The sequence below is a fragment of the Artemia franciscana genome, chromosome 19, assembly GCF_032884065.1.
Source record: "Artemia franciscana chromosome 19, ASM3288406v1, whole genome shotgun sequence".
In the NCBI taxonomy this organism is placed as follows: Eukaryota; Metazoa; Arthropoda; class Branchiopoda; order Anostraca; family Artemiidae; genus Artemia; species Artemia franciscana.
Genome location: NC_088881.1, coordinates 28,541,546 through 28,564,984, shown reverse-complemented (window position 1 = coordinate 28,564,984; position 23,439 = coordinate 28,541,546). Strand labels below are relative to the sequence as shown.

At 33.7% G+C, this 23,439-nt stretch overlaps 1 protein-coding gene across 5 annotated transcripts in view; it reads right to left on the bottom strand.

Annotated features, from left to right (window-relative positions):
* Window positions 1-23,439, bottom strand: part of LOC136039519 (uncharacterized) — a 188,915-nt gene that overhangs the window by 5,729 nt on the left and 159,747 nt on the right. For all 5 annotated transcript variants that reach the window (XM_065723319.1, XM_065723320.1, XM_065723317.1 and 2 more), the window contains 6 exons: window positions 17,182-17,294; window positions 14,680-14,855; window positions 12,406-12,570; window positions 7,639-7,804; window positions 2,029-2,166; window positions 723-885 (listed from right to left, as the gene is read on the bottom strand). In XM_065723319.1, the coding sequence (XP_065579391.1) occupies window positions 723-885; window positions 2,029-2,166; window positions 7,639-7,804; window positions 12,406-12,570; window positions 14,680-14,855; window positions 17,182-17,294 (921 nt within the window). The remainder of the gene's footprint in view (window positions 1-722; window positions 886-2,028; window positions 2,167-7,638; window positions 7,805-12,405; window positions 12,571-14,679; window positions 14,856-17,181; window positions 17,295-23,439) is intronic.

Below are 23,439 nucleotides of genomic sequence, written 5' to 3'. Positions count from 1 at the left end.
CTTAGTATTAAATCATTTATGCCCACGTGAATATTTAAGGTGTCATCTGTGCATAAACATTTGGTGAATTATAGGGAGGGGTTAAGAACAAGGTTTAAAAAAGTAATCCTGTAGGAAGAATTTTTAGAGATGCTTTCCATCTCAGCTCCCCAATCCTTGCCATTGTATTTCACTAAAATAGTGGTTGTAATGACAGGAATTCATTCGCTTTAACTACTATTTTCAAACAACAGGAATCTTTTAAAATTATTTTTTATTTTAGTATCTTATATTGACATGGAGTGAGTTACACTTCGGATTCTGGCTAAGAGAAATATTGCTCTTCAAACCGGTATATTTCGTTTTCATAAATATTGGCCCAGAATTTTTTCAAATCGGTCACCTCAGTTATCCTAGGTTAATCAAGCAAAAGCAATTCCCTTCTACCCTCCCGTTAATTTCCCCAATTTCCATTTCGAAAGGTTTCTGGTGATGTTATTTTGCATTGTCTATATTTCCGGCCCACCTAACTGTATATTCTACATTTCAGGCACGTCTTGTGTATTTGTCCCATAATCTGCCTGTTTTTTGGGATGGGTAAAAATTTATGCAAAATAAGAAGTATAAAAAGAAAAAAATTATGCTAACAATCGAATGGTGCAAAAAGGGTACTGTTCGACAAAACAGGGCGAGGTGTGCTCTTTTAGGGCCAATGATGCACCACGTATAACAAAAGCAAATACCTTATTTGGATTTTCCTAACCATAGGTGGAGTAATAAACATATTCTGAGGCTGATCAGGACAAACAATTTTTAAAACCCGTTCAATACCAGAAACTTCAGTTGAGGAGTCATCAGAAATTGAATCAATTAAACTGAATGTTGCGTTCCAATCTGAACAAGGTCCTGAAAAGAAATATTAGTTAAACAGCCATTTTCTCGAACACCTATCTTTAATATTTGTAGATGATCAGCTGACCTATGGAATTATCAGAGTTTCTCAAAACATAAAATAGTTTTTGCTAACGAACTTTAAGCTAAGAGCCTCGGACTAATAGTAATCTAAACTTTAAAAAGGAATTTTAGTAACAATGTACACTTGTGTTGTGATCCTATAATTGTACCATTTCCGACTTCTCTAAGGGGTTTTAAGTCGCACTTCAACTGAATTTTAATCAATTTTCTAGAAGATAAAAAATAATTGCAATGGAATTCTATTTTTTTTTTCTTATAATATACTTGAATAAAAAGGAATTAGTATTCTGTAGTGTTTCTAAATATACAGAATCAATTCAGTTTAAAGTTGCCTATCAAAAGCTGCAAGTCTGAAAATATTTACCTGATTTTCGAAAAAGGGACAAAACGCATACAAAAGGGTTAGTGATGCAAATGAAACATCGTTAGATTTAGAAGATCACCGAGTTCTACTGCATAGCTTTCAAGAAACTATCTGCAAAAATAAAAATTTGCATATTTTCCCTAAGGAATGATCACGCATGAATGTTTCTTTGTTATTTATTTTCGGTTGTTTTCTTCTTTTTCAGAGGTGATAATGTTGAACCGATGGCTGTCAAAAATCGTGAGAAACCTCGTTAAAGAAGGAAACAAAAAGTTCTAGTGTCCTTTTCTATAGCAAAACAATGTTATTCCCCATTAAAGGATTTTTTGGATGTTTTGCGGCACAAAACAAACATTTCACCTGAAAAGGGCAAGAAATTCATCGATTAGATATGCTTAGATAGTCAAATGATTTAAAAATATTGAAAAACTATATGAGTAGCTTCCCGGTTCCAAATTTTACGGTGCAGCGCAGTGGCACATTCATTCCTAAAGTAGTACTTAAGCCATACAAAATAAACTGCTATTATAAATATTTATCTTAAGTTCACTAAATTATGCTAATTAACTTGAACCGTTAAACGCCTTCGGGTGTGAATATTCTGAGCTAGAACCTTTGCACCCTCATTTTGTGTGTGACAACAATTGGTAGCTCCACTTTTGGTGCTGCCAAGTAAAACAATGGGTGGAATAAATTATTTTATTACTAACCTGCGTGAGAAGTTGAAATACTAGTAATACGCTGTTCTCCCTCCTCCATTTGTGCCTGCCAAGAACAGTAACGGTAATAATATGAATAGCCAGGGAACAGCAGTATGTCAGACATAGACCTGTTTTCTTGTAAAAAACCTGAAATTAGACACAAAATAAAATCATACATCTCCTTTTCAATCAAAAGCTATAGAAGAGTAGCCAATAAGTTTTTTGGGTCATATATTTCCCGAAGAAACACCCTTCAAGAAAGTCAAAACCTCCTACCTTTAGAATTGAGTAAGTTTTGACTAAAATCAAAGGTATCAGAAGTTTTCCTCCCTTCATCGCAGATTATCTAATTAATTTAAAAAAAGACACCCTCCTCTTCTCTCTTATACTCTCCTTTCTTCCTCTCCTCTTCTCCCTTCTCCGTTTTGTTTATTAACTCTCTGCGTTGTTCTCGTTGAATAGGGCCTTAAATTTCATAAACGGATTCCAAGAAAAATCCGAATTTTAAGTATAAGAATTATGTTGTGTTTTGCCTGTTATCCCCCACTGTTCTTCAGCTAAAAATTACACCTTTATGTATCTAAATATTGGCAGTAAATATCCTTGTACCTTTTTAAACCAAATTCAACCCGATAGAAATCAAGCTGGTAACACTCAACCAAGCAAATATCTACTAAAGTGAAAACATATTATTCTGACAAAACTCGACGCATACAAACTGAACCCAAGCAATCACGATCTCTGATACCATCCAAAAACAAAAACGACCGGAGCCAAATTAATTTTTACTATAATTTTTTATTACTGAATTCCTACTTTGGCAAAGAGGTCTTAACTAGGGAGGGGGGGAGAAGAATTGCTCCTTCCCCTAGATTTCGAAATATCCCCTCATTTTGTACTGTTATACACAAAAACGAATTGCCTTCAAGACTGTGATAAATAAGTTCTTCCCTTTCCCTATCAACATTCTCTTGAATAATTCTTGCATACATAAAAATATCATTGAGGAGGTGGATTCATTCTCTAATATAAAGCATAATGAAGAAAAAATCCAATAAAGGGCAAAATGGACCCAAATTAAGTGGTAGGGAATTTTCATTTTATGGATAATACGCTTTACGACACGAAAGGATATAATCATTATAAAAAATTAAAATAAAATAAATCATTATGCTTAGAAATGGCAGAGAGGGCAAAAAGAGTCTTTGGGTAAAACTAGCTCTGGAGAGAGCAACATTATGTTTAAACATCATAAAACAACAACAATTCACTAGCCAGGGCGCAATTTTCCCAGTCCTCTCCCCTACCCCCTAGGAACGGCTCTGGTCTACAACCCAAATACTACTAATACTAATAATAATAATAACTCACTGCAGCACCAAGCCGTAAGGTGCAAATTATCATTTTGGGCAATTTTCAGTTACAACAATTTCATTTGGGCAATTTTTCATATTACAACAGATTACTAGAAACGTTGATGCTGCCTATCGTACTCAAACCTCTTACACTTATAAGCTCATTGGAGGCATTAAAGGTCTAACTATTATTTGATTTCCGTGGTGCTAATTCATGAAAATATAAAAGTCTTTCTTTGTTGTTATAAAAATGCAAAAAAGGTAATTTTTTTAATTATAGACGGGAGTTAAAATGAGCTCCCAAAAGAGGTATTTTTAAGATTATTTATTGGATCATTTTTTTACTTTCTTTTTTTTAATGGAGATAAATAAAACATATCTTTCAAGATAATCCAGGGGTGGTAATATACCTCCCCCCCCCCTTCCATCTGTCTGATGTCAATGTGCATAGCTTAAACTTCTTGAAAACAAAAAATAACAAGCTGTTTACTTCAACCCGCACATGTTCGGCTTTTGGAAAAAATTTTGTTCTGCTTTTTAATTGTGTTTTGCATTTTGTAGCAAAATAAGAGGAATTTGGAAACCATTCCGAAACCATTCATTTCATATGCTGTTTATAAAACGGTTTATAAGAATTTTCTCTCCGCGGACAAGAACCAAATTCATCAGTATTCATCAATACTAAATCATCTATATTAGTAAAATTGTCATACTAAAACATCATACTAATCTTACACCAACAGATTCCTAGAAAAGAAATCTTGCTTATCGTACTCACACTTATAAGCTAACGGATGGTATAAAGGGTTTTCTTACTATTTGGTTCCCTTGGTACTAATTTATGAAAAGAAGGCTTTATATATTGTTATAAAAAAAACATTTTTTAAGTTAAAGAGGGGAGTTAAAAATAACAATTCAAAAGAGGTATTTTTCAAATTATTACTAGGAGTATTTTTTTTTTATCTTATCTATTTTTTGATAGAGATACTAATAATACATCTTTCAAAATCAAGAGGTGGCAATATCCCTCCCGCCTTCCATCTGTGTAGCGCTGTATTTATATATACTTTTAGAGTTGAGAGAAAGAGTCGAAGTTTTTTATTATTATCAAAAACTTGTTTGCTTTTATTTAATTTCTGAACGTTTTTGAATTAGTGTGTGTTTTGATTTGGCTCTCCGCACATGTATAATTAAAACAAAATTTATCATATTAATCTATTTTCTTGAAAAAAATTTTTTTCTTGAAAACAAAAAGTAGCAAGCGGTTTATTTCAACTGCAACCGTAACCGCAACCGCAACCGTTTATTTCAACACACATAAGCTGGCTTTTTGGAGAAAATTTTGTTTATTATTTAATTTTGTTTTGCATATTTTTAGCGAAATAAGATGACCGGTTTATAATAATCTTCGGCTAAAATTCTCTCTACGATACTAAAGCATCAAAGCCGTAAAAAATTCATAATTTCAAATTAATACCTGTCTTGTGTGATAAAATATTATATTAGAAACTTAATATACAAACTGAAGTTAGAATTTGTAGTTCTAAATACGATTTTACTCACCGATAGTTGAAAACAATAAGATAGGCTACTAAAAATTTCGTTTTTGACTATTTAATTAGAGTTAAGAGAAAGCCAAAATTTTCTTAAGTACTGTGGGAAGGTTATTTAATTTTACTGAATAATAATTTTATATACCAAGAATATTAATATAAAATATGTTGCCTCTTAGGTCTTAGAATGCATCTTATGTCTACGTATTTATGTCTAAAAATCGTGGTTTATTCAGATTTGTCTTTAAGTCGTTCAAAAACTATGGAAGTTTTAAAGCTGTACCGCCTTTTCGTAGGTGTTGCCATATAAACCTTGAAAACAAATCAGTAAAATTAAATACTATAATTTGGCAATGCCGTAAGTCCACGGAAATTTTATTAACTATCTTTTCCTTCCAAAAGACAACTACCTGTTCAAAACTAAGTTACATTTACAAGGTGCTTTCCCCTTTTTGCTTAGAAAGTCTGACACCCATTTCTACAAAAGAAAGATCCGAATTTCAGTGCACCTCATTTATCCTGATTACCCTAGATACATCTATATGTTCAAGTTACCGTAGATATATTACCGTAGATACATCGTTTTACGTAATTATCCTAGATATATTACGTAGATGCATCGTATTATCATGTTACGTAGGTACATTCATATTACCCTAGATACATCGTTGTGTTCGAGTTACCGTAGATATATTACCGTAGATAAATCGTATTATCATGTTAGGTAGGTACATTCATATTACCATAGATACATCGTTTTATTAGAGTTACCGTAGATATATCGTATTATCTAGTTACCGTAGATATATCTTATTATCTTATTGCATAGATACAGTCATATTACCGTAGATACATCGTTCAAGTTACTGTTTATAATGGAATTTGACAAATCGTGCAACATTCCTCCACACCAGTGAACTTCCAGCAGGGAACTGGATAGTCCAATCAACCAGCCATCGTAGCTAACATCTTGATTGATGCCAAGTCCTTCAGAGAGAGTTTTGACTTATAGACTCAACATTAAAAGCGCAACGCAGTGGCTTTCTTTGGAATTTTTATTTCATATTAAGGATCTAACTGAAGCTGCTTCCTGACAGGGGTTTGTTCCCAGTTCCATGCACTTCACTTATTCAATTCAAGAAAGGAGACCGTCAAGAAACAGTCACATTCCTCCATCCTTTTCAAAAGTGGTTTACTTGATGCTCAAGATTTTGGTTCATCCTCGCTGAATTTGTCTTGAAATAACCTGTTTTTGGTACGGCTTACGGACCAAATCCTGAACATTAATCGAACTGTTCAAGAGATAAACTTAAATTTTGAAATTTAAACAACAAAAAGCTGCATGTCAAAAAGTGCAACTTCAATTAAATTCCTCGAAATTGGATATCGTCCAGTTTACTTGGGAAACCGTTTCCTGTGTTCCTACCAGAACCATCGGTTCTAGCTCAGTCAAGCCCGCTGACCACCTCATTTATCTGTCTACCCATAAGTTTGTCAATCCTTTGCGCCTGAACACGTCATCTCAACCAACTGAAATAGCAAATTTCAAGGTCTTACGCTTCTGTCGCATCTCGCTAACTCTGATTCAATCGGCCACTTTTAACAAGTCTATGCATTGCTGTTGCTCTTCTTCGCATACCATATGCCACTTTCTTCTTGAAAATTCTCGCCAAAACTGACCAAAACATTAATTTTGTTTAACGAAATATTTGCTGCATTAACCTCCATGGTGGAGAAATGCGCAAGCGACAGCAAAATTCAAAGTTTTGGATCTTACCGTGGCCATTGCTAGACGGATATTGAAGCACAATAGACAAGCTGACTTAGTCGAAAGGTCGTTCTACTCGTTCGGTGATTTTATTTGAGATTTTTTTTTTCATATTTTTGGAACCCTGTGTCATTTTTCTTTGTTAATTTAGTTCTTATGATTTTTCTCTCATTTTTTATTAAGTGTTGAGTTTTTCAATAAATTGATGATTTTTTCAATAAATTAATGTGTAAATGATATAATTAATGTGTCATATTTAATTTGCTTAAAATGTGCCCCAAGCTCATGGTTGTTATCCTAGTTTCTTCTCTTTCAAGTTATTATATCTTTACAGAAATGTTCCATGCTAAGAAATTGTGCATCAAGGTGACAGAACCTAACCATTATAAAAATCCTATGACTAAGAAACAATTATGATTCTTAACTTTAGTGTTCAACATCAATTTTCCTGCTTGGAGTTCCAGTCGATGTCAATTTAAAACAGAATTATGGTCATTCATAATTCTGCAATACGATTTTTGTAAAAAAAAATCATTTTGTAAAACAAAAAAAAAAAAAAAAATTCAAGACTTCTTGTCCAAAATTCAAGGTCTCAATAATAAGCTGCCAAAAGTCTTACTCTCGATTTTTAGGGGTACCATACTCGGGAGTCACTCATGTACCCGTGTTTTTCTATTTATGTACGCTGAAGGGAATTTAGTCATTTCTGATTTGCCAGTTCTGTTTTGGTTTTGCGGGCATCGTACAAATTACTCGTTGCAAAAAGAATATTTTTAGCTGTTTGCTTTCTTCGATTGACAATGGTAGATATACCTTATATTCTCATCTGTTAGCTCGAGCTTCCCGCTGAAAAGTTTTGACGGTAATAAACTAATGGTAATACCTTTGTAACTCTGCAAATTTTTTGTATTTTCAGCAAAGCCAGAAAGACAGCTAAACTTACCAGAAGATGGGTATAATGTTTTGACCCGACATCCATGGTTATCTTCTTGTGGCAGTAGTTTCCATGTCAATTTATAGAGAATATTTACATCTGGCCAAGCGTGTGAAACACTTTTCGTAACAACTCTCACACCATGATTAGATACCAACCGTAGGGGTAAGAAGCTCTAAAAAGAAGTGAGGCAATTAAAATCAAATCTTCCTTCTCCTTAAAAGGGGTCACTGAGGTCAAAATTGAAAAATCAATAGACTTTTCTAAATTTTTATGCCAGTTGCATTTTTTCCTTGGTGGGGGGGTATTAATGGAAAAAAACATTTCTGTTTGGTAAAAAGAAAAAAAAAACTTTCTGGGCACTGTTTTAGCTTCTTTTTTTCTGCCGGTCAAATTTTTAATAACATCCGCATGGGATTCCCTTTTTGCCTCATTCTAACGTGAACTTTCATAAGCCTTAGAAATAGAAAAAAAACCTGTCATATAATTTCTATTATTTCCTTTGTTTACTAATGACCTGTTTTATGACAAGGCAGCTAATTGAGGAATTTTGCTGCATACAAATTGAATCACCGTAAGCGAGTCTAGTTAAAAGCTAACGACAGAAAAAAAACAATATTTTTTCTTTTGTGAAGAGGTAAATTACACAGTGGAATTGACCAAAAACCGGAGAAAACTAAGTCGATTTTAGTTGCAATTTTTAATGCTTTGAAAACCTATGATTATTACAATTCTGATTCCAATTCACAATTTCATCATTAATCTTACCAAGTCCCATTTTAGAGGAATGCAAAATCGATCTTATCATAAACAGAATAAAAAGCCAAAAAATGACCAGGCTGTCCAGCGATTTTATTCCTGCTAAATCTAAAGCTAAATCAAATATTTTTCCGATAGGCCCCTCAGAAAAATTTGGTATACTTAGGTATAAGAACACAACTTATAGGCAAAGCGAAATCTGCTCCAAAATATGTGGTAGTCGTATAATCCTCATTTAATAAGACGAAGCTCATGACCAAGTGATTCCTTTTCCGGAAAACACACTTTAACATCTACAAGGCCGATCACTTTCTTATATTTTGAGAGAAAAAAGACTGATGGTTTTTGGCTTTTAAGTGCCATAGGTGAAAGTTTAATCAAAAAGTTACATTTCAGACGTGTAAGCTGAGATAAAAGAAAAGAAAGAAAAAACAGAATGTAGGTATGAAGTCACAAAATGCAATCTTCTTAATTGAAATTCGTGCCAAGAGAATGGATGACTAATATAAAAATTGTGATAAAAACTGAACTGCTTGTCGTAAAAATGAGTAAAAGGATCCATAAAATCTATAAAAGGACATAAAAAGAAACGTCTTCGATGTCAAGTAAACGGATTAGTTTTGTGAGTATTTTTGCTTTGTTTTATAATCTATGATTGGATTTTAGGTAACAGCTATTTGGTGGCAATAATGGTGGAAAAAAACAATAAAACGTGACAATAACGGTGGAAAAAGTTGAGTTGCTTGTCGATAGGATGAGTAAATGGATCCACAAAATGTATTAGAGTTTATGACGAAAAGAAAATTATCAATACCATATGAAAGGATAAGTTTTGTATTTTTTTTTACTTTTTAAGCATTGGTGAGACAGCCACAGATTTACAATGTATAGGAATTGACAAAATTAATTTATTCAAAATAGAATTGATGCGAGGGCGAATTAACACTTTAATCAGCTGTCAAATTGAGTAAACAAAAAATGTTGAGGCAAAGTTTTTACATAAAGCTGAAGAAAAAATGGGGGAAAGAGTGTGACCTTAAAAGAATGAAATTCTGTTATATAGTGTTTATTTTAAATTACGCTCAGTCAAGTTGCAAAGAAACATCTATTTTACTTTGCATTTATAATTATTATAAAAATGGCAACATAAATTAATAATAAGAGACAAGAAAATAGGGGAGGGGATGTGAGGGGGGATATACCTTAATTGCAGCTGTCAAACGCAGTAAACAAGCATACTTTTTAATAGAAAGTATTTTAATAACGATAAATCCGAACAGAGATAAGGGTTGGAATTTCAGTTAGCAATAATACATCTATACTGCTTAACGTTTTGAATTTATAATGAAAATGGCAATAGAAATTAATTATAAAGGGCGAAAAATTAACTCGTATAATAAGTCAAGCCTAAAAAGAACAAATAAAGTAAGAAAGTAAGAAATGAATGGAAGAATAAAACGTAAAATTAATATAAATTACATTATATAATGTAATTTACATTACAAAATTTTAAATTATGATTTTAAATGGTATAATGTAATTCTACTATGTATTTATGTGTATTTTTCTTATGTGTGCTGGAATCATTTGAGTGAGGAAGAAAATTTTTACCAAAATTTTTGTTTATTAAGTTTGCTTATTACGTTTTTAATATTATATTTTATCAGTTGAATACTTTTATAATTCGGGACAATACATGTTTTGCAGATTTAAGATTATTATGTTATGTCAGTAGATTAGGTGTCTTATGAGACGTCACTGCACATTAACAATGTCGGTGAAATCAAGAATTCGCCGACAATATTATGGTTTTTTTGCCAAAAATATGAAAGATAAATCATATGAATGGAGAATGATAAAAATATTTTAACAATAATCTAATGACTCAAAACACTACAATCCCCAAAAGGAAAGCTATTGCTCATAGGGCTGTGGATAAAGTCCAGAATAAATTCAACAGCGCTCTTACAAAAAAAAAGATACCAGATTAAGTTGGGGAGAAATGCCAACTCCAGACAACCGAGATAAGGGTTTCAGTCTTATATGGCTGTGATTTATTTAAAAACAAGTTAAGAAAAATTGCATTAGAAATTTTCTAGCCTGAAAAAAAAATTAGACTCTGTGGTTTTCCTCCAAAGATTCGAAAGAATGAGAGGCACCAACAGTCAGGTTTTGTAGTTATAATATGGAGGCAAAAAAGGAAAGACCATACTGGATACTGGAGGAGCTATGTGGTAGTAAGAATATGGTCTTGAGTTGGATTATCTTGGGAAGAGAGGGGAGGTCTGTCCAGCTAAATTACAGGGAATTATTAGCAGAAGAGTCGGGATTCAAAAAGTGAATTTAAAGGGAAAGGAGGAACAAGCTCCCTATTTCTCGATTTTGACCTTGGAGGGTGACAATGCTGAATTAATTTGAATACTAGAGATGGAGCTGAGACAGATTTTAAGCCATTAACAAGGATTCAAGGGTAATTTTCTCAGCTGAGAATCCGAAAAACTTATAATTTTAGTTATTGAATTATTTTAGTAGTTAGAATTTATTTATTAAAAAAAACACTGTGTTTACTGGCTACTAATAAGACATTTCAGCAATATCCCAAGAACAACCGGAGGGATTGAGCTCAAAATTTTATACTTTTATTACTACCACTGCTCTTGAAATTTAACTAAATCAAAAGAGTGTAAGAGTATCCAAGCTGTCACTGAGCATGTATAGAATTTTTCGGTGGAAATTGTTTTGAGTTTTGTTTTTCAGGTTAACTAGAGGAGATATAAAACAAAATTTAACACTACTATTTGTGTAAAAATTTTAAAAAAGGTGTATGTTGTAAGAAAATCTTGAAAAAAAAATTCTCTAGCATACAAATAGCAGGCCAAAGTAATCTACCATCAAATAATCTACCAAGCGTAGAAACAAGTAGAAAATAACACAAGTAGGGCTCAAAAACCTTATGTCATCCCACGGAAAGGACATGATTTGCACTTTATTGAAAAAAAATTAATATTACATGTTTTCACTTTTATAAGTTTAATAAATAAAAAATTATTCAGAATTCAAGGAATAAATATCAGTATGTGCATATTAAACTGAAAGTAAACATTCCTTTGTATTATTTTTCCAGGAAAGTGCGAATTAAGTTCTTTCCTTAGGAAGACATAGGAGTTTTGAATCCTAATCATGTTAATTTCTTCTCGTTTTGAATTTGATTCGGTTATTTATTGTAATTTCTGTTCGTTTTAATTTTCATTTATTTATTGATGCTGATTCGTGGGAGCTTTACGCTTGGTAGATTATTTGATTCTATTCTTGCTGATTTTCGGTTTAATGGAGTTCTTTACTATTCTTTGAAAAAAATTATTTTGTACAAACAGTTATTTTTTATTAATTGCCGTAAGTAACCATTTTTTTTTATTAAATCAATTTGCTTGTAAAATATACATCGATTTTACCATATATGTGAAGATTGTTGATTTTTGTTTTTGCTCATGCTCTGTGGCGTACGTATGGCCCGTTGACGGACAGCAGATCACATGTTTCCTGCTTTATTCTCTCTTGATGAATTTTACTTTGTAAAAGTAGAGATAAAAACTATTATGTCAAAAGACAATTGAATGTAGACTTCTTGTAATTACTCCACATTACATATTTTACATAGAATAAAAAAAAAAGCAATTTTAAGTCAAAATTACTAGATTTAAAAAATATTAATTCCATAGCCCGTCAGCCAAGAAATTCAATGGGGGTTTGGAGGCCAGCCATCCTGTTTTTTTAGGATACTTTTCCTATTTTACATTCACCAGATTTCTCCAGTTACCCATTTAGAGCTGGGTGAACTCTTGCTAAGTTTACAGAGTAACACCACTAAACCTCGTTCCAAACCAAATAACCAACAACACCAGGACTTTAACCCCTGTCCTCATGGATAATTTCTAAATTGAGACTGGTTATTCCTTAAGTAGTGAATATGCACATATATTAATGACTACAATGTTGAAGAGAGCATAGTGATCTTACCCCTGGATCTCCACAAAGACAGAGAAGAGTGGCGTTCGTCACTACATCTAGTACTAGAATATAATCAGATTTGTTTGTACTGTCAATCCATCTGCAGTAACATCCTCCACGACCACAACCTGTGTTGCAGGAAGATATACCATTGGAAAAATGCACTTCATTGAACTGGAACGAAAAATATTAATAATAAATATTTAAAAATATTGGTAATACAAAAAGAAATACTGACATATATCTTAGGTCTCAAAATAGCAGTGCCTAAATAAGGAGCGATATGACTTCATTGTACTATTTCTTGCCACATGACAACTCTTATGGAGGGGATTTAGTAGAAGCATTGGAGGGAGCATTTTCAGTCGCGAAAGTTCTCGCACCCTTTTTTAACAGCCAAAAGTGATTGGATGGCAACCAGCCTCCCTCCCACACCCTTTTTAGCTGCACTTCCCCCAAATCATACGACCAGCATTTTACGATAGTCATTTTTTTTTCCAAAATACTCAGGAAGTTCAATAACTATGTTTCCAGGGGTATTAAAATCCCCCAGAGCCCATTGGGCAAGGACTGTAAGTTACTCAAATTGAAAATTATTTGTATATAGGAATTGTTCTTAGAACATGGGGTTGTCTGTGATCCATGGTCTCGAAAAAGAATAAATTTTCAGGGAATGTTGAACTAAATCAAAACACACTTAGGGGATGTAGGTTGTCAACATAGTTTATCAGCAACATCTCAAGAATGGCTAAGGATATTAAGTTAAAACTTTCTTGGTATGTTGGGGGGAGGTGAAACTAAATCAAAAGGCACTATATTCATCTAGGCTGTCATGAGGGTGTGTCCACAATATATAAGAACGATTAAGAGCATTTAGGTCATGTTGAGCTGCATCAAAAGACACTCTGTGCACAAAGGTCGTTGAAAAGACGGATCTGAAATATATCAGGATCGGCTAAAGGAATTCAGTTCAAACTTTCAGGAATATGGAGAAACATGTGAAACTAAATCAAAAGACAATATGCGTATCAAGGCTGTCAAAACAGTGTTTGTGCAATACGTCGAAAACAGTAAGGATATTAAATTGAATCTTTCAGGGAATGCTGAGGAGGGTGTCGAAATAAATTAAAAGACAGGTAGTGTATTATATTTGTCAAAATGGTATGTATGCCAAGGACTTAAAGTGAAAACTTTCAGTGAATATTGAGGGGGTATTTGCATATAAGCAGCAACCCAACTCAGCAGTATTAAGCTGAAACTGTAAGGGAAAGTATTGAACTACATTAACGGATAGTATTTGCATTTAGGTCGACAAAAGTATAGATGTGTAAAACCTCAGAAAATTTCAAGAGTACTAAGCTGGAAAACTCAAAGGGTTTAAGGGTTTTAAGTAAGGGTCTAATGAAAGTCTCTAAATTTAAGTTGAATTTCCAAAGAAGGTGGAAATTCAAGGGAATGTTGAGAAGGGTACTGAACTCTGTGCTAGTCAGGGAGATGCATCCAAGTAGTCCAAGGGCAGATCTGGAATATATCAGGAAAGGCTAATGGTGTTTAGTTGAAGCTCTTAGCACATGTTGAGGAGATTTCTGACTAAATCAAAAACCACTACGTGTTTCATGTAATTAAAGTGGTGTAAGTGCAATAATCAAAGAGCGACTAAGGGTACTAACCTAAAGCTTTGCATTGCATGATGAAATAAATCAAAATACACTATTGCTTCTAGGTTGTCAATTGGGCACATCAGAAACGTATCAGGAACATATTGAAAGAAGTCATACGGCACTATTTGCATCAAGGGTGTAAAACAAGGATAGTAGTAAAATCATAGGAATTCCTAACGGTATTAGGTTGAAACTTATTGGAAATAGTGGAAACAATGCTGAACTGAAATCTTAAAACTGAGAATAAATATATTTTAGCTGTTTCTATTTTATTACGTTCATAAATCCAAACTTGTAACTTTAAATAATGAATATTAATATATAATATATCTTCAATCCTTGGCACTTTCCAAACACCCTGGTCACTTTGGCAACTTTATTCCTTTTTTTTTTTTAGTTGATGTTATAACATTCAATTTGATTATTTGGTTATTACTATTGCTTATACAGTAATAATAATATTATACATATATATATATATATATATATATATATATATATATATATATATATATATATATATATATATATATATATATATATATATATATATAATTCATATTACAATAATAAAATATATATATATTATAATAGTAATTTGATTATTATTATTCAAACATACCTCGATAACGATTTTCTGAGAACTGTTCGGTTTCAGATTTGCAACATGTTGGATCGAAGAAAGCACATTCCAGTCAACAGCTGACAACGAAAAAGGTAAAAGGACGCCTTCATTGCCCAACTTTTGAATATTCTCCTTATAGAAGATATTTTCAACCATACTACTGGTAACTCCCGCTAGAAACGAAGTAAAATTTGAAATTAAAAGCTTTTCAAATGATGAAAATAATGATAATAATGATCTAAATAATTAATGGAAATTAATGATATGGTTATATTATGCTTTGCTATCGAGGATATTCTTCAGTACTCTGTAGAGTTGACTTAATCAAATCAGTTTCTGGAAAGTATTCAGGCAAAGGGTTCTATGGCATAAATTATTATAATTTTTTTTGCTTAACAATGTTCTGAAGGAAAATATTTGTGACTGCATATGGCTCTGGATTAAGCAGGCTTTCACACTACCCCAAGTATTCTTTCACACTAGCGTCAATTAGGGCCTTAAGTTTTACTAGGCAAATTTACCTTATATATTGTCTGCTAGACTCGAGCTTGAAATAGAATTTTACTTTACTGAAGCTTATTTTACGTCATGGAAAAGTCAATCTGGCAGCAACAAATGGGAATTTTTTGGCTAACAATTTATAATTTATGATAATAACATTTTTCCGGAGAACCATTCACGCTTTTCTAGATTTTGAGTTTATTTTGTTATATGTAATAGTTTTATTATATTATGTTTTTAGTTTATAGCTATTTTTGAAGCCAGAAAATAATCTATCAAACATTTTCCAATAATTTTAAACGGTAATTATAATGGTTTTAACGATTTTTTAGCCTAGCATGAACGGACACATTCAAGTAAGATGGATGAAACTTAACATAGAATTACCACTTAGCATAAGAAATCACGTGCAAACAAAATTAATCGTAAACGGGAGTGAAAAAACTCAAAAAGAGCTCTGGATGCTCCAAGAGACTCTTGGAGCATCTCTTGGAGCTCCAAGATGGAGACCAGATAATACGCAGGTTTATCTTTAAATATAGAGTTTTCTCATAAATCTAGTTTCCAGCTATTTTTGTAGACTAAAAAGTGATGCATTAAATAACTTACAAAAACTTATCTAAATAAATCAAAACGACAAAAGACATTGCTTTAAAAATCTTTCTAAACTAAATTTATCTCTAAATTTTTGTACACCTTGATTTAAGTTGGATATATAAAAATCAGTTCATCAGAATCTATTCAATAATTTCTGTCGAATAATAGCAGACTAACAGAGTACTCTTTTAAAATGTTTCTACGACGAAACTATAAGACCAAATTAATATATTCTAGCCTACTATAGCTGTTAGACATATCTAGTGCCATGTAAATATAGCTTCGTGACAGGAAAGCTGGGATATAAAACTTGTTCAAGGGCATTTATTTTAGGGAAATATTTTAAGTGGCTGGTTAATAATAAGATCACCAAAATACCAGGAAATTACATTAAAAGTACAAGAAACCTTAAGCTAAATCGTAAAAATGTCCAATTTAGAAAGGAGGTAAAGGCTCAAATTCATCTCTAAAACTGGCATCCCTTTGGGTTATTGAACTGGTAAATCTATACCCTTTTGATAATTCTTAAGACCATGTTGGCTAGACACATGTTGACAGACCATGTTGGCAGCAATAAGAAAAACATGGGACAACGAATAAAACGAAAAGATTCATATCCTGTGATGACAAGAGAGAAAAAATATTTTTAGCCTTGACTTCTGGTCAATCCTTGTTGGTGTAAAGGATTAAAGTAGAGACTGGGGCCACGCTTGGCCAAATTGGGATAACGAGTTAAAAAAGATTAAATAAAGTTTTTGATGTCTGACTTAATTTTATACATCTTGGGTACCAGGCCTGAAGCAGGAATAACTGCATTGGACATTCATTTGCAAGGACTATAGTTTTTTTTCTAATGTGAAATTCAAAGGTGTTGCCCTCTCCCCCATAACAACTGTCTAAGAAAGTTTTAACTCACTCCTTATGCTATAAGGCAAGACAGTCAACTTAAACAGGAAGTCTAGAGAAAATATTTTACAAAGAGAAGACGGCTTCCTTTTTAATATATCTCTGTCATTTTGCATGACAAAGCTATAAACTGTTTGCACGCAAAAGCTCAATGCCCATTTCCCCCCTTTAATGCGACTTCTACACAAAAAGAAAATATTATTAAGTATTTACTCTTTACTGACAAATAAACAATAGCCTGGACCAGTAACCCCGAGATGAGGAGTAAAATATTCTACCATCTGAGCTGGTCGGGCTTGTTATTTTTATTAAATACCTTTGGCATATTAATATATGGATTTCCTTTAAACAGGTTTTCTCCAGAGGAACTGACAATTATGAAATGTATGCGTGAGACATGTTCTTCTAAAGGGATTGGCATCATATCCGCCTTTGCCAAGAAATGTTTAAAGGCTTATCCCGTTAAGATTCATAAATTAAAGCAATAAGATTTACCTTCTTCAAATGCAAATGCTCCCTCCAAAACATGGTCTCCTTCTGCAGGATCTAATTTAAAACGCAAAGCCATTCCACTGCCTCTCGATTTATATATCAAAGGAATTATAAACCTGAAAATAAACTTGATTACCCTCTCGAACAGTTAAGAAATGGCGGTCGTTTGTAACAAAGCTCTAGCAATGGTAAATTTCTTGACCTTTTGAACTCAGAATTTTCAGTGCAATGTTATCAAGGCTCAATAGAGTCCTTAGTATTCTTCATTTGCAATTTAAGAGGGTTTCCTAGACTTTAAAATTTTCTATCTTGCGATGAAAGGATGATGTTGCACTTGATGATGGTTAGAATATATTTTATTTATTTCATTTAAAAAACAAGAGGAGAATATCCCGTTTTGGTTATCGTTGTATAAAAGGATGCAAATGATTTTCAAAATTTTACAGGATAACCAAAAATGTGTTATTATTTAAAAATGCTTTATATATTATTGTAATAGTATCAGATAAAATTCTATTTATACACCTTGATAAACCAACAAACCCAGGCGTCACTAGCCAAAACTTGTGTGTGTTGATGGGGAGGGGGGAATGGATTGTTCTGACTGACTGTCTGACTGTCATTTTCCTGACTGATTTGCATGATATTGGAATTAGTATTAAATAAATATTGTTTTTCCACTGACTACATCTGATCGTTTTCCTTGATTTTAGCCATATATTTCTATGAGCCTGTTTCCTCGTAAAAAGCATTTGATATACCATACATTAAGCGGACTGCTAGAGGAAAAATAATAGGGTTTGGATTCCATGGGGGCTAGACTTAAACCCAGTAGAAGCATTTTTTCTTTAGCTTGACAGATTTGTATGTTAAGAAGCGATGCATGAGATTGTTGGGGGCTGTGCCTCTTATTATCAGAAAAATGTATCTTTTTCCCTTACGCATAGTTTTACCTATAATATAATTTTTATTTGCACGTTAAACTCTTGTAGAGACTAGCCTGATTTTAATGGTATTTTAAAGACAATAATTTCACCAGATGGAATAAATTGATCTGAATTAAAGTTCAGTTTTGATTCTCTCAGGGGCTAGTTAAATCTTGCAATTGTTATCTCAATATGTTCGATTGAAATAGTAAAGTCTCAATATTCTATTGAGGAACCTATACAAAAGATAACTGTGGTTGCCTTTGATGTGGAGAGTTGCCTTAAGCTGCTTAACTCTAACAAATCAGATGTCCCTGATGAAGTTCACCCACGAGTATTAAAAGGCGGAAATAGCCCTTCCCGTTACGAAGATGTTTCAGAAGTCTCTTGATACTAAGCAGATTCCTCAAGACCGGCGGAATGCTAACGTTACACCTGTGCACAAAGGGGATGACCGTGACAGCGTTTCCAATTATCGACCCATTAGTCTTATATCTGTAGCGGGTAAAATCTTAGAAGGAATCGTGAATACTCACATTGTCAAACACCTGACCACCAATGAACTGCTCAGTTATAGTCAGCAGGGCTTCAGGCATGGACGCTCGGTTGAGACTAATTTGATTGATGCGTATGATTATGTTACTGAGCATCTAGATCAAGCAATCCCTGTCGACTTGGTTCTATTCGATTTCGCAAAAGCCCTTGATAAAGTATGTCACCCTCGACTAAGCACCAAGTTATTTGCAATTGGAATACATAATGAAATCGTAGAGTGGGTGCTTCGGTTTCTTTCCGGGAGAAAGCAAAGGGTGAAAATATTTGGAAAAAAAATGGACAGGTTTTCTTTTCAGAAGAAGTAGAAGTATTAAGTGAAGGGCCCCAGGGCACCATCTTGGGACCGATTTTGTTCAACATTTATATTAATGATTCACGAACCGCAGTCAAAAATAAAATAAGTCTTTATGCTGATGACTTCAAACTCATTGGACCTGTCGATACACCCAATAAGAGAGCCTCTATGCAGAATGACCTATGTGTGCTTTTCTAGTGGGAAACTTTGTGGAGGCTTGGATTCAATATAAATAAATGTCGACCAATCCACTTTGGAATAAAAAATTAGAAATGCCCTTGTCATATGTTAGGGCTGGATGGATCGAGACAGACTATTATCTCGTATAAAGCGGAGAGAGACTTGGGGATCATAGTCGATAAAGAATTAAAATTCACTATGCAAACACAGACAGCTGTAGCCAAAGCACTCCAAACCCTTGGCATTATAAAAAGAACAATCACTAATAGGTCACCTATGGTGATGTCTAAATTATATAAGGCATTGGTCAGGCCTAATTTGGAGTTTGGCGTGTGTGTTGCTAGCCCCCTCAACAAAGGTGACCAGCAGAAGTTAGAAGCAGTTCAGAGACGGGCTACGAAAGTAATCGAGGAATGCAAATACTTAAACTGCTCATCCCGTCTGAAGAAACTGAAACTCCCCACTCGTGTCTACAGACATAAAAGGGGTGATATTATTATGACGCATAAGCTCTTGAATTCTAACCCTCCATTAAATAAGCCATTTCAACTTGACCGGTCTTCCAAAACTATGGGGCATAGTCGAAAACTATATCAGAAGAGAGCTGCCATTAGACTACGCAATAGTGTCTTCACTAATAGAGTAGTAAGTTTGTGGAATTTGCTCACCGAAGAAGCAGTCACTACCCCCCAGTACTGCTGCCTTTAAAGAGCCGTTGATGGAGAATGGTCATCGAAGCCGTGGCGAACTGAGTGGGATGGCCTTGAGACGTCCATCCATCGTCATCACTAACCAGCGATTCTATAGGATCTAATCAACGTGAATGTTTTAATGCTAGTTTTAGACTAACACTCTTTCTATGAAACCTGATATCCATTGATTTATTCATAATATTAACTGTATGTATAAAGCTTAAAAGCTAGTGAAGACGCAAGAATATAAAAATATTTGTTATATAATGTGCAAAAGCTGGGAAAGAAGATACTTGAACTAAATTTTAAACCAAACAATTACAATGAAAGATGAAAATAATAAATCATTCAAATACTGGTAACCACCTTCTGTTTTAAATGAATACTTAGACAAACTTAACCATGTGCTTCTATCAATAAACCAAACAAACGTGAAGACTGAAAAATCTTTCTTTAACGCTGGGACATTTAAACAAAATTTGAAGGAATGTTAGATCTCCAAACAGCTCAAGAAAATTGTTTTTTTAGGTCATGTTAAATAAAGGAGCGGATAATGGGTGATTAGGCCAAATCGAGCCCCGTGTTTGAAATGGCCCATGCTGCCAACAAAATGAAAAACTTTTTTCGAAATGGTGGAGTGCCATTAGAAATTCGAGTGAGCGTTGCTTCTTGAGAGATATCATTTCCTTGGCTAAAACCTCTAAAAAAACTATCTGATATCAAGAATTAATCAAGAGAGATTAAATAGTTTAGCAAGTATGTCGATTGTAAATAAAGACATAAGGAAATTAGATTTGCGAACAGTTTTAGAAGAATTTCAAGAAAGAAACTTAGCAACAAGTAAATTCATTTATTCATATTCGGTAATGTAAATTTCGAAGGACATTTCCAGCAGTTTCATATTTTCTATAGGACAAAAGTAAATTAACGTAAGCTCAAAATGAGGACAAAAAAGGAAAAAACGTAAGCTCAAAATGAACAAACTGGACCTTCAAATGAGACACAATAAAAAGAACACCCTGACAGATGAAAATCTGAATTCTGAAGCAATGATGAAGGAAAATGAAGAACAAAGAAATACGTGATTATAATACTGGTGAAAATGACAATTGCAATCAGTCAGCAAAATTGAAAAACAAAGAAAAATTCAGCTAAAAGATGTGACAGCGAGAATTACAACGAATCAAAAACTAAAACAAAGAACAAAGAAATGTGTGGTTAAAAGATATACGACAGAGAGAACAAAGAAAAGTGTAGTTAGAATAAAAGTGACTGCGAGAACTGCAAGCAAGAGCTGAAATAAGAACGTCTCAAATATGACAGATGCTTCCTGTTATAGCAGGGATGTTTTCCGGTACATTGAATGGCCCTCGTTTTGGGATACGTCTATTCTAGTGTCATTATTTAAAAATGGGGATAGATTAGACCATGGGAATTATAGAGGTATAAGCCTAAATAATGTACTTAGTAAGGTTTTTGCTAAGATATTATGTCGTAGGATAGATAGTTGGATAGACCAGAATAAAATTTTATCAGATTCGCAGGCAGGGCTCAGAAAAGGCTATAGTTTTATAGGTCAGATTTTTATTTTATTAGGGATGATTAGGAAACAAGTTGGGAGAAAAGAGGGCAGGCTATTTGTTGCACTTTTGGATTTAAAAGGGAATTTTTAGGGAGTGGATAGAAGTTCAATGATACAGTCGTTGCTAGCACTAGGGCTTGCATTACTGGGTGGAGCTTTGGGGGTTTAGTAAGGGATTACATTTCAAAGGAATACAGTTGAGGTTTTAAAGTGTATTTTAGACCTTGATAGTAAATTTAATGGGCTTGTGCTGAGAGGAGATATAGGAGTAAAGTGTATGAGACAGAGTAGGTTAATTAGTATGGCTAAATATTGGGAAAGGGTGTCATCGATAGAAGATAATAGGCTAGTTAAACGAGCATTTTTAATGATGCTTCAAGATAGAAGGAAGGATTCGTGGTCAAATCTGGCGAAGAATGTATTAGACCCTGTAGGTAGTTGCGGAATGAGGAAAAGGGGATAGGAGAGATGGTACGAACTGTATCTAGGTTAGTTGCTACTAGGCTAGAATTTCCGAAAATACAGGTTTGGCAAGATATTTGCCGAGGTCAAGTAGAACTGGGGCAAAGAAATTTACCTAAAAACGGGATTGGCTCCAGAAGATTTGAACTGGGTAATGTGTGTCAGGGGGAATTTCATGCCTCTTGGAAAACGTAGGAAATGTTTAGGGAGAAATAGATTGAGGGATGGTCCTTTCAGTTTTCAGTTGGGTGAAGAGTTGCGCTTCGAAATGTTTGGTAGGAAGGTCGGGGGGAGAGATTGGATTTTGAAAATTTTGAAAAGTAGGTGTTACTTAAATAAAAATTATATTGGAAATTTTGTCCGGGTAGGTATGAGTTATCGTGATGATTTTGTTAAATAATTACTTTTAGTTTCTTTTCAGTATATGTTTTGTTGCTGCATTTTTTCACTTGTTTGTATATGTCACCATGGCCCAAATGGGTTTTCGTGTGAATAAATCTATCTAAATCTATCTATGAACGAAAGTGAAGAATAGAGAATTGCAGGGCTAGTAAACAAGCAAAAGTGAGTATCAGAACGTGTCATAAGAGACAATAAAGAGCAAAGGATTGCGCTGCTTGAAGACAACCAACAACACAAATCAGAAAGTGTAAAGAGTAAAAAATGCAAGTGAAGAAAAAAGAAATATCTAACATTTCGTGGCAACGAACTGTAAGTAAGGAGCGACACGAGTCAATAGTGACCGATACTTTAAAAAATGGAATTTTAATACCAGTAGATATATTTAAAGAACTGGCTTATTAGGCTGATTCCAAATACAAAAATTTCATTAAGTTTAGTGTTACCCCCCACAGGCTAAGAGCCTGATAATATTTACATAATTTTTGAAAAATGGCTCTACAATAATAGGTTAGGGCTCATTCAAACATATATAAAAAGCTCTAGGGTTTTTTAAGTGACCAAAATGTTTGGAGGGCAGCTAGCCCCCTCCACCACCCCTTTTTCCTGAAATTGTTCCATTAAAATTGTTAGATATCCATTTTGTTGGTCGTAGTATAAAGGCCCAATAACTGTGACTTTGGATATAAACTAACCCCCCCCCCCAGAGGAAAGGTCCTTAAGTTATAAAATTCTTCCATTGCTTATGCATAGTATTTGGTATTGCTCAACCCCTTTTTCCTGGAAAAGTTCTATAAAATTTTTTTAATATCCATTTTGTTGGGCATAGTTTAAAGCCCCAATAACTGTGACTTGGATATAAATGACCCCCCCCCAATCCCCCAGGGGAAAAGTCCTTAAGTTATAAAATTCTTCCATTGTTTACGCGTAGTATTTGTTATTGGAAAGTATGCATACATTTTTTTTTTTTTACAAATTTTATGCTGTTGGGTTTACCCATGGGAGAATTTTCCAGGGGAAGGAAAGTTTCCAGGGGTAAACTTTTCAGGGGAAATTTGAAAGTGGGGGAAATGGCCATAACTCTTATGAAAAAATGCTTTATGAAAATTGCTTTCTCTTAACCGTCAATTATACGTGCGGAGATGTTAAGGGTAGTTATCCGGGGGTAAA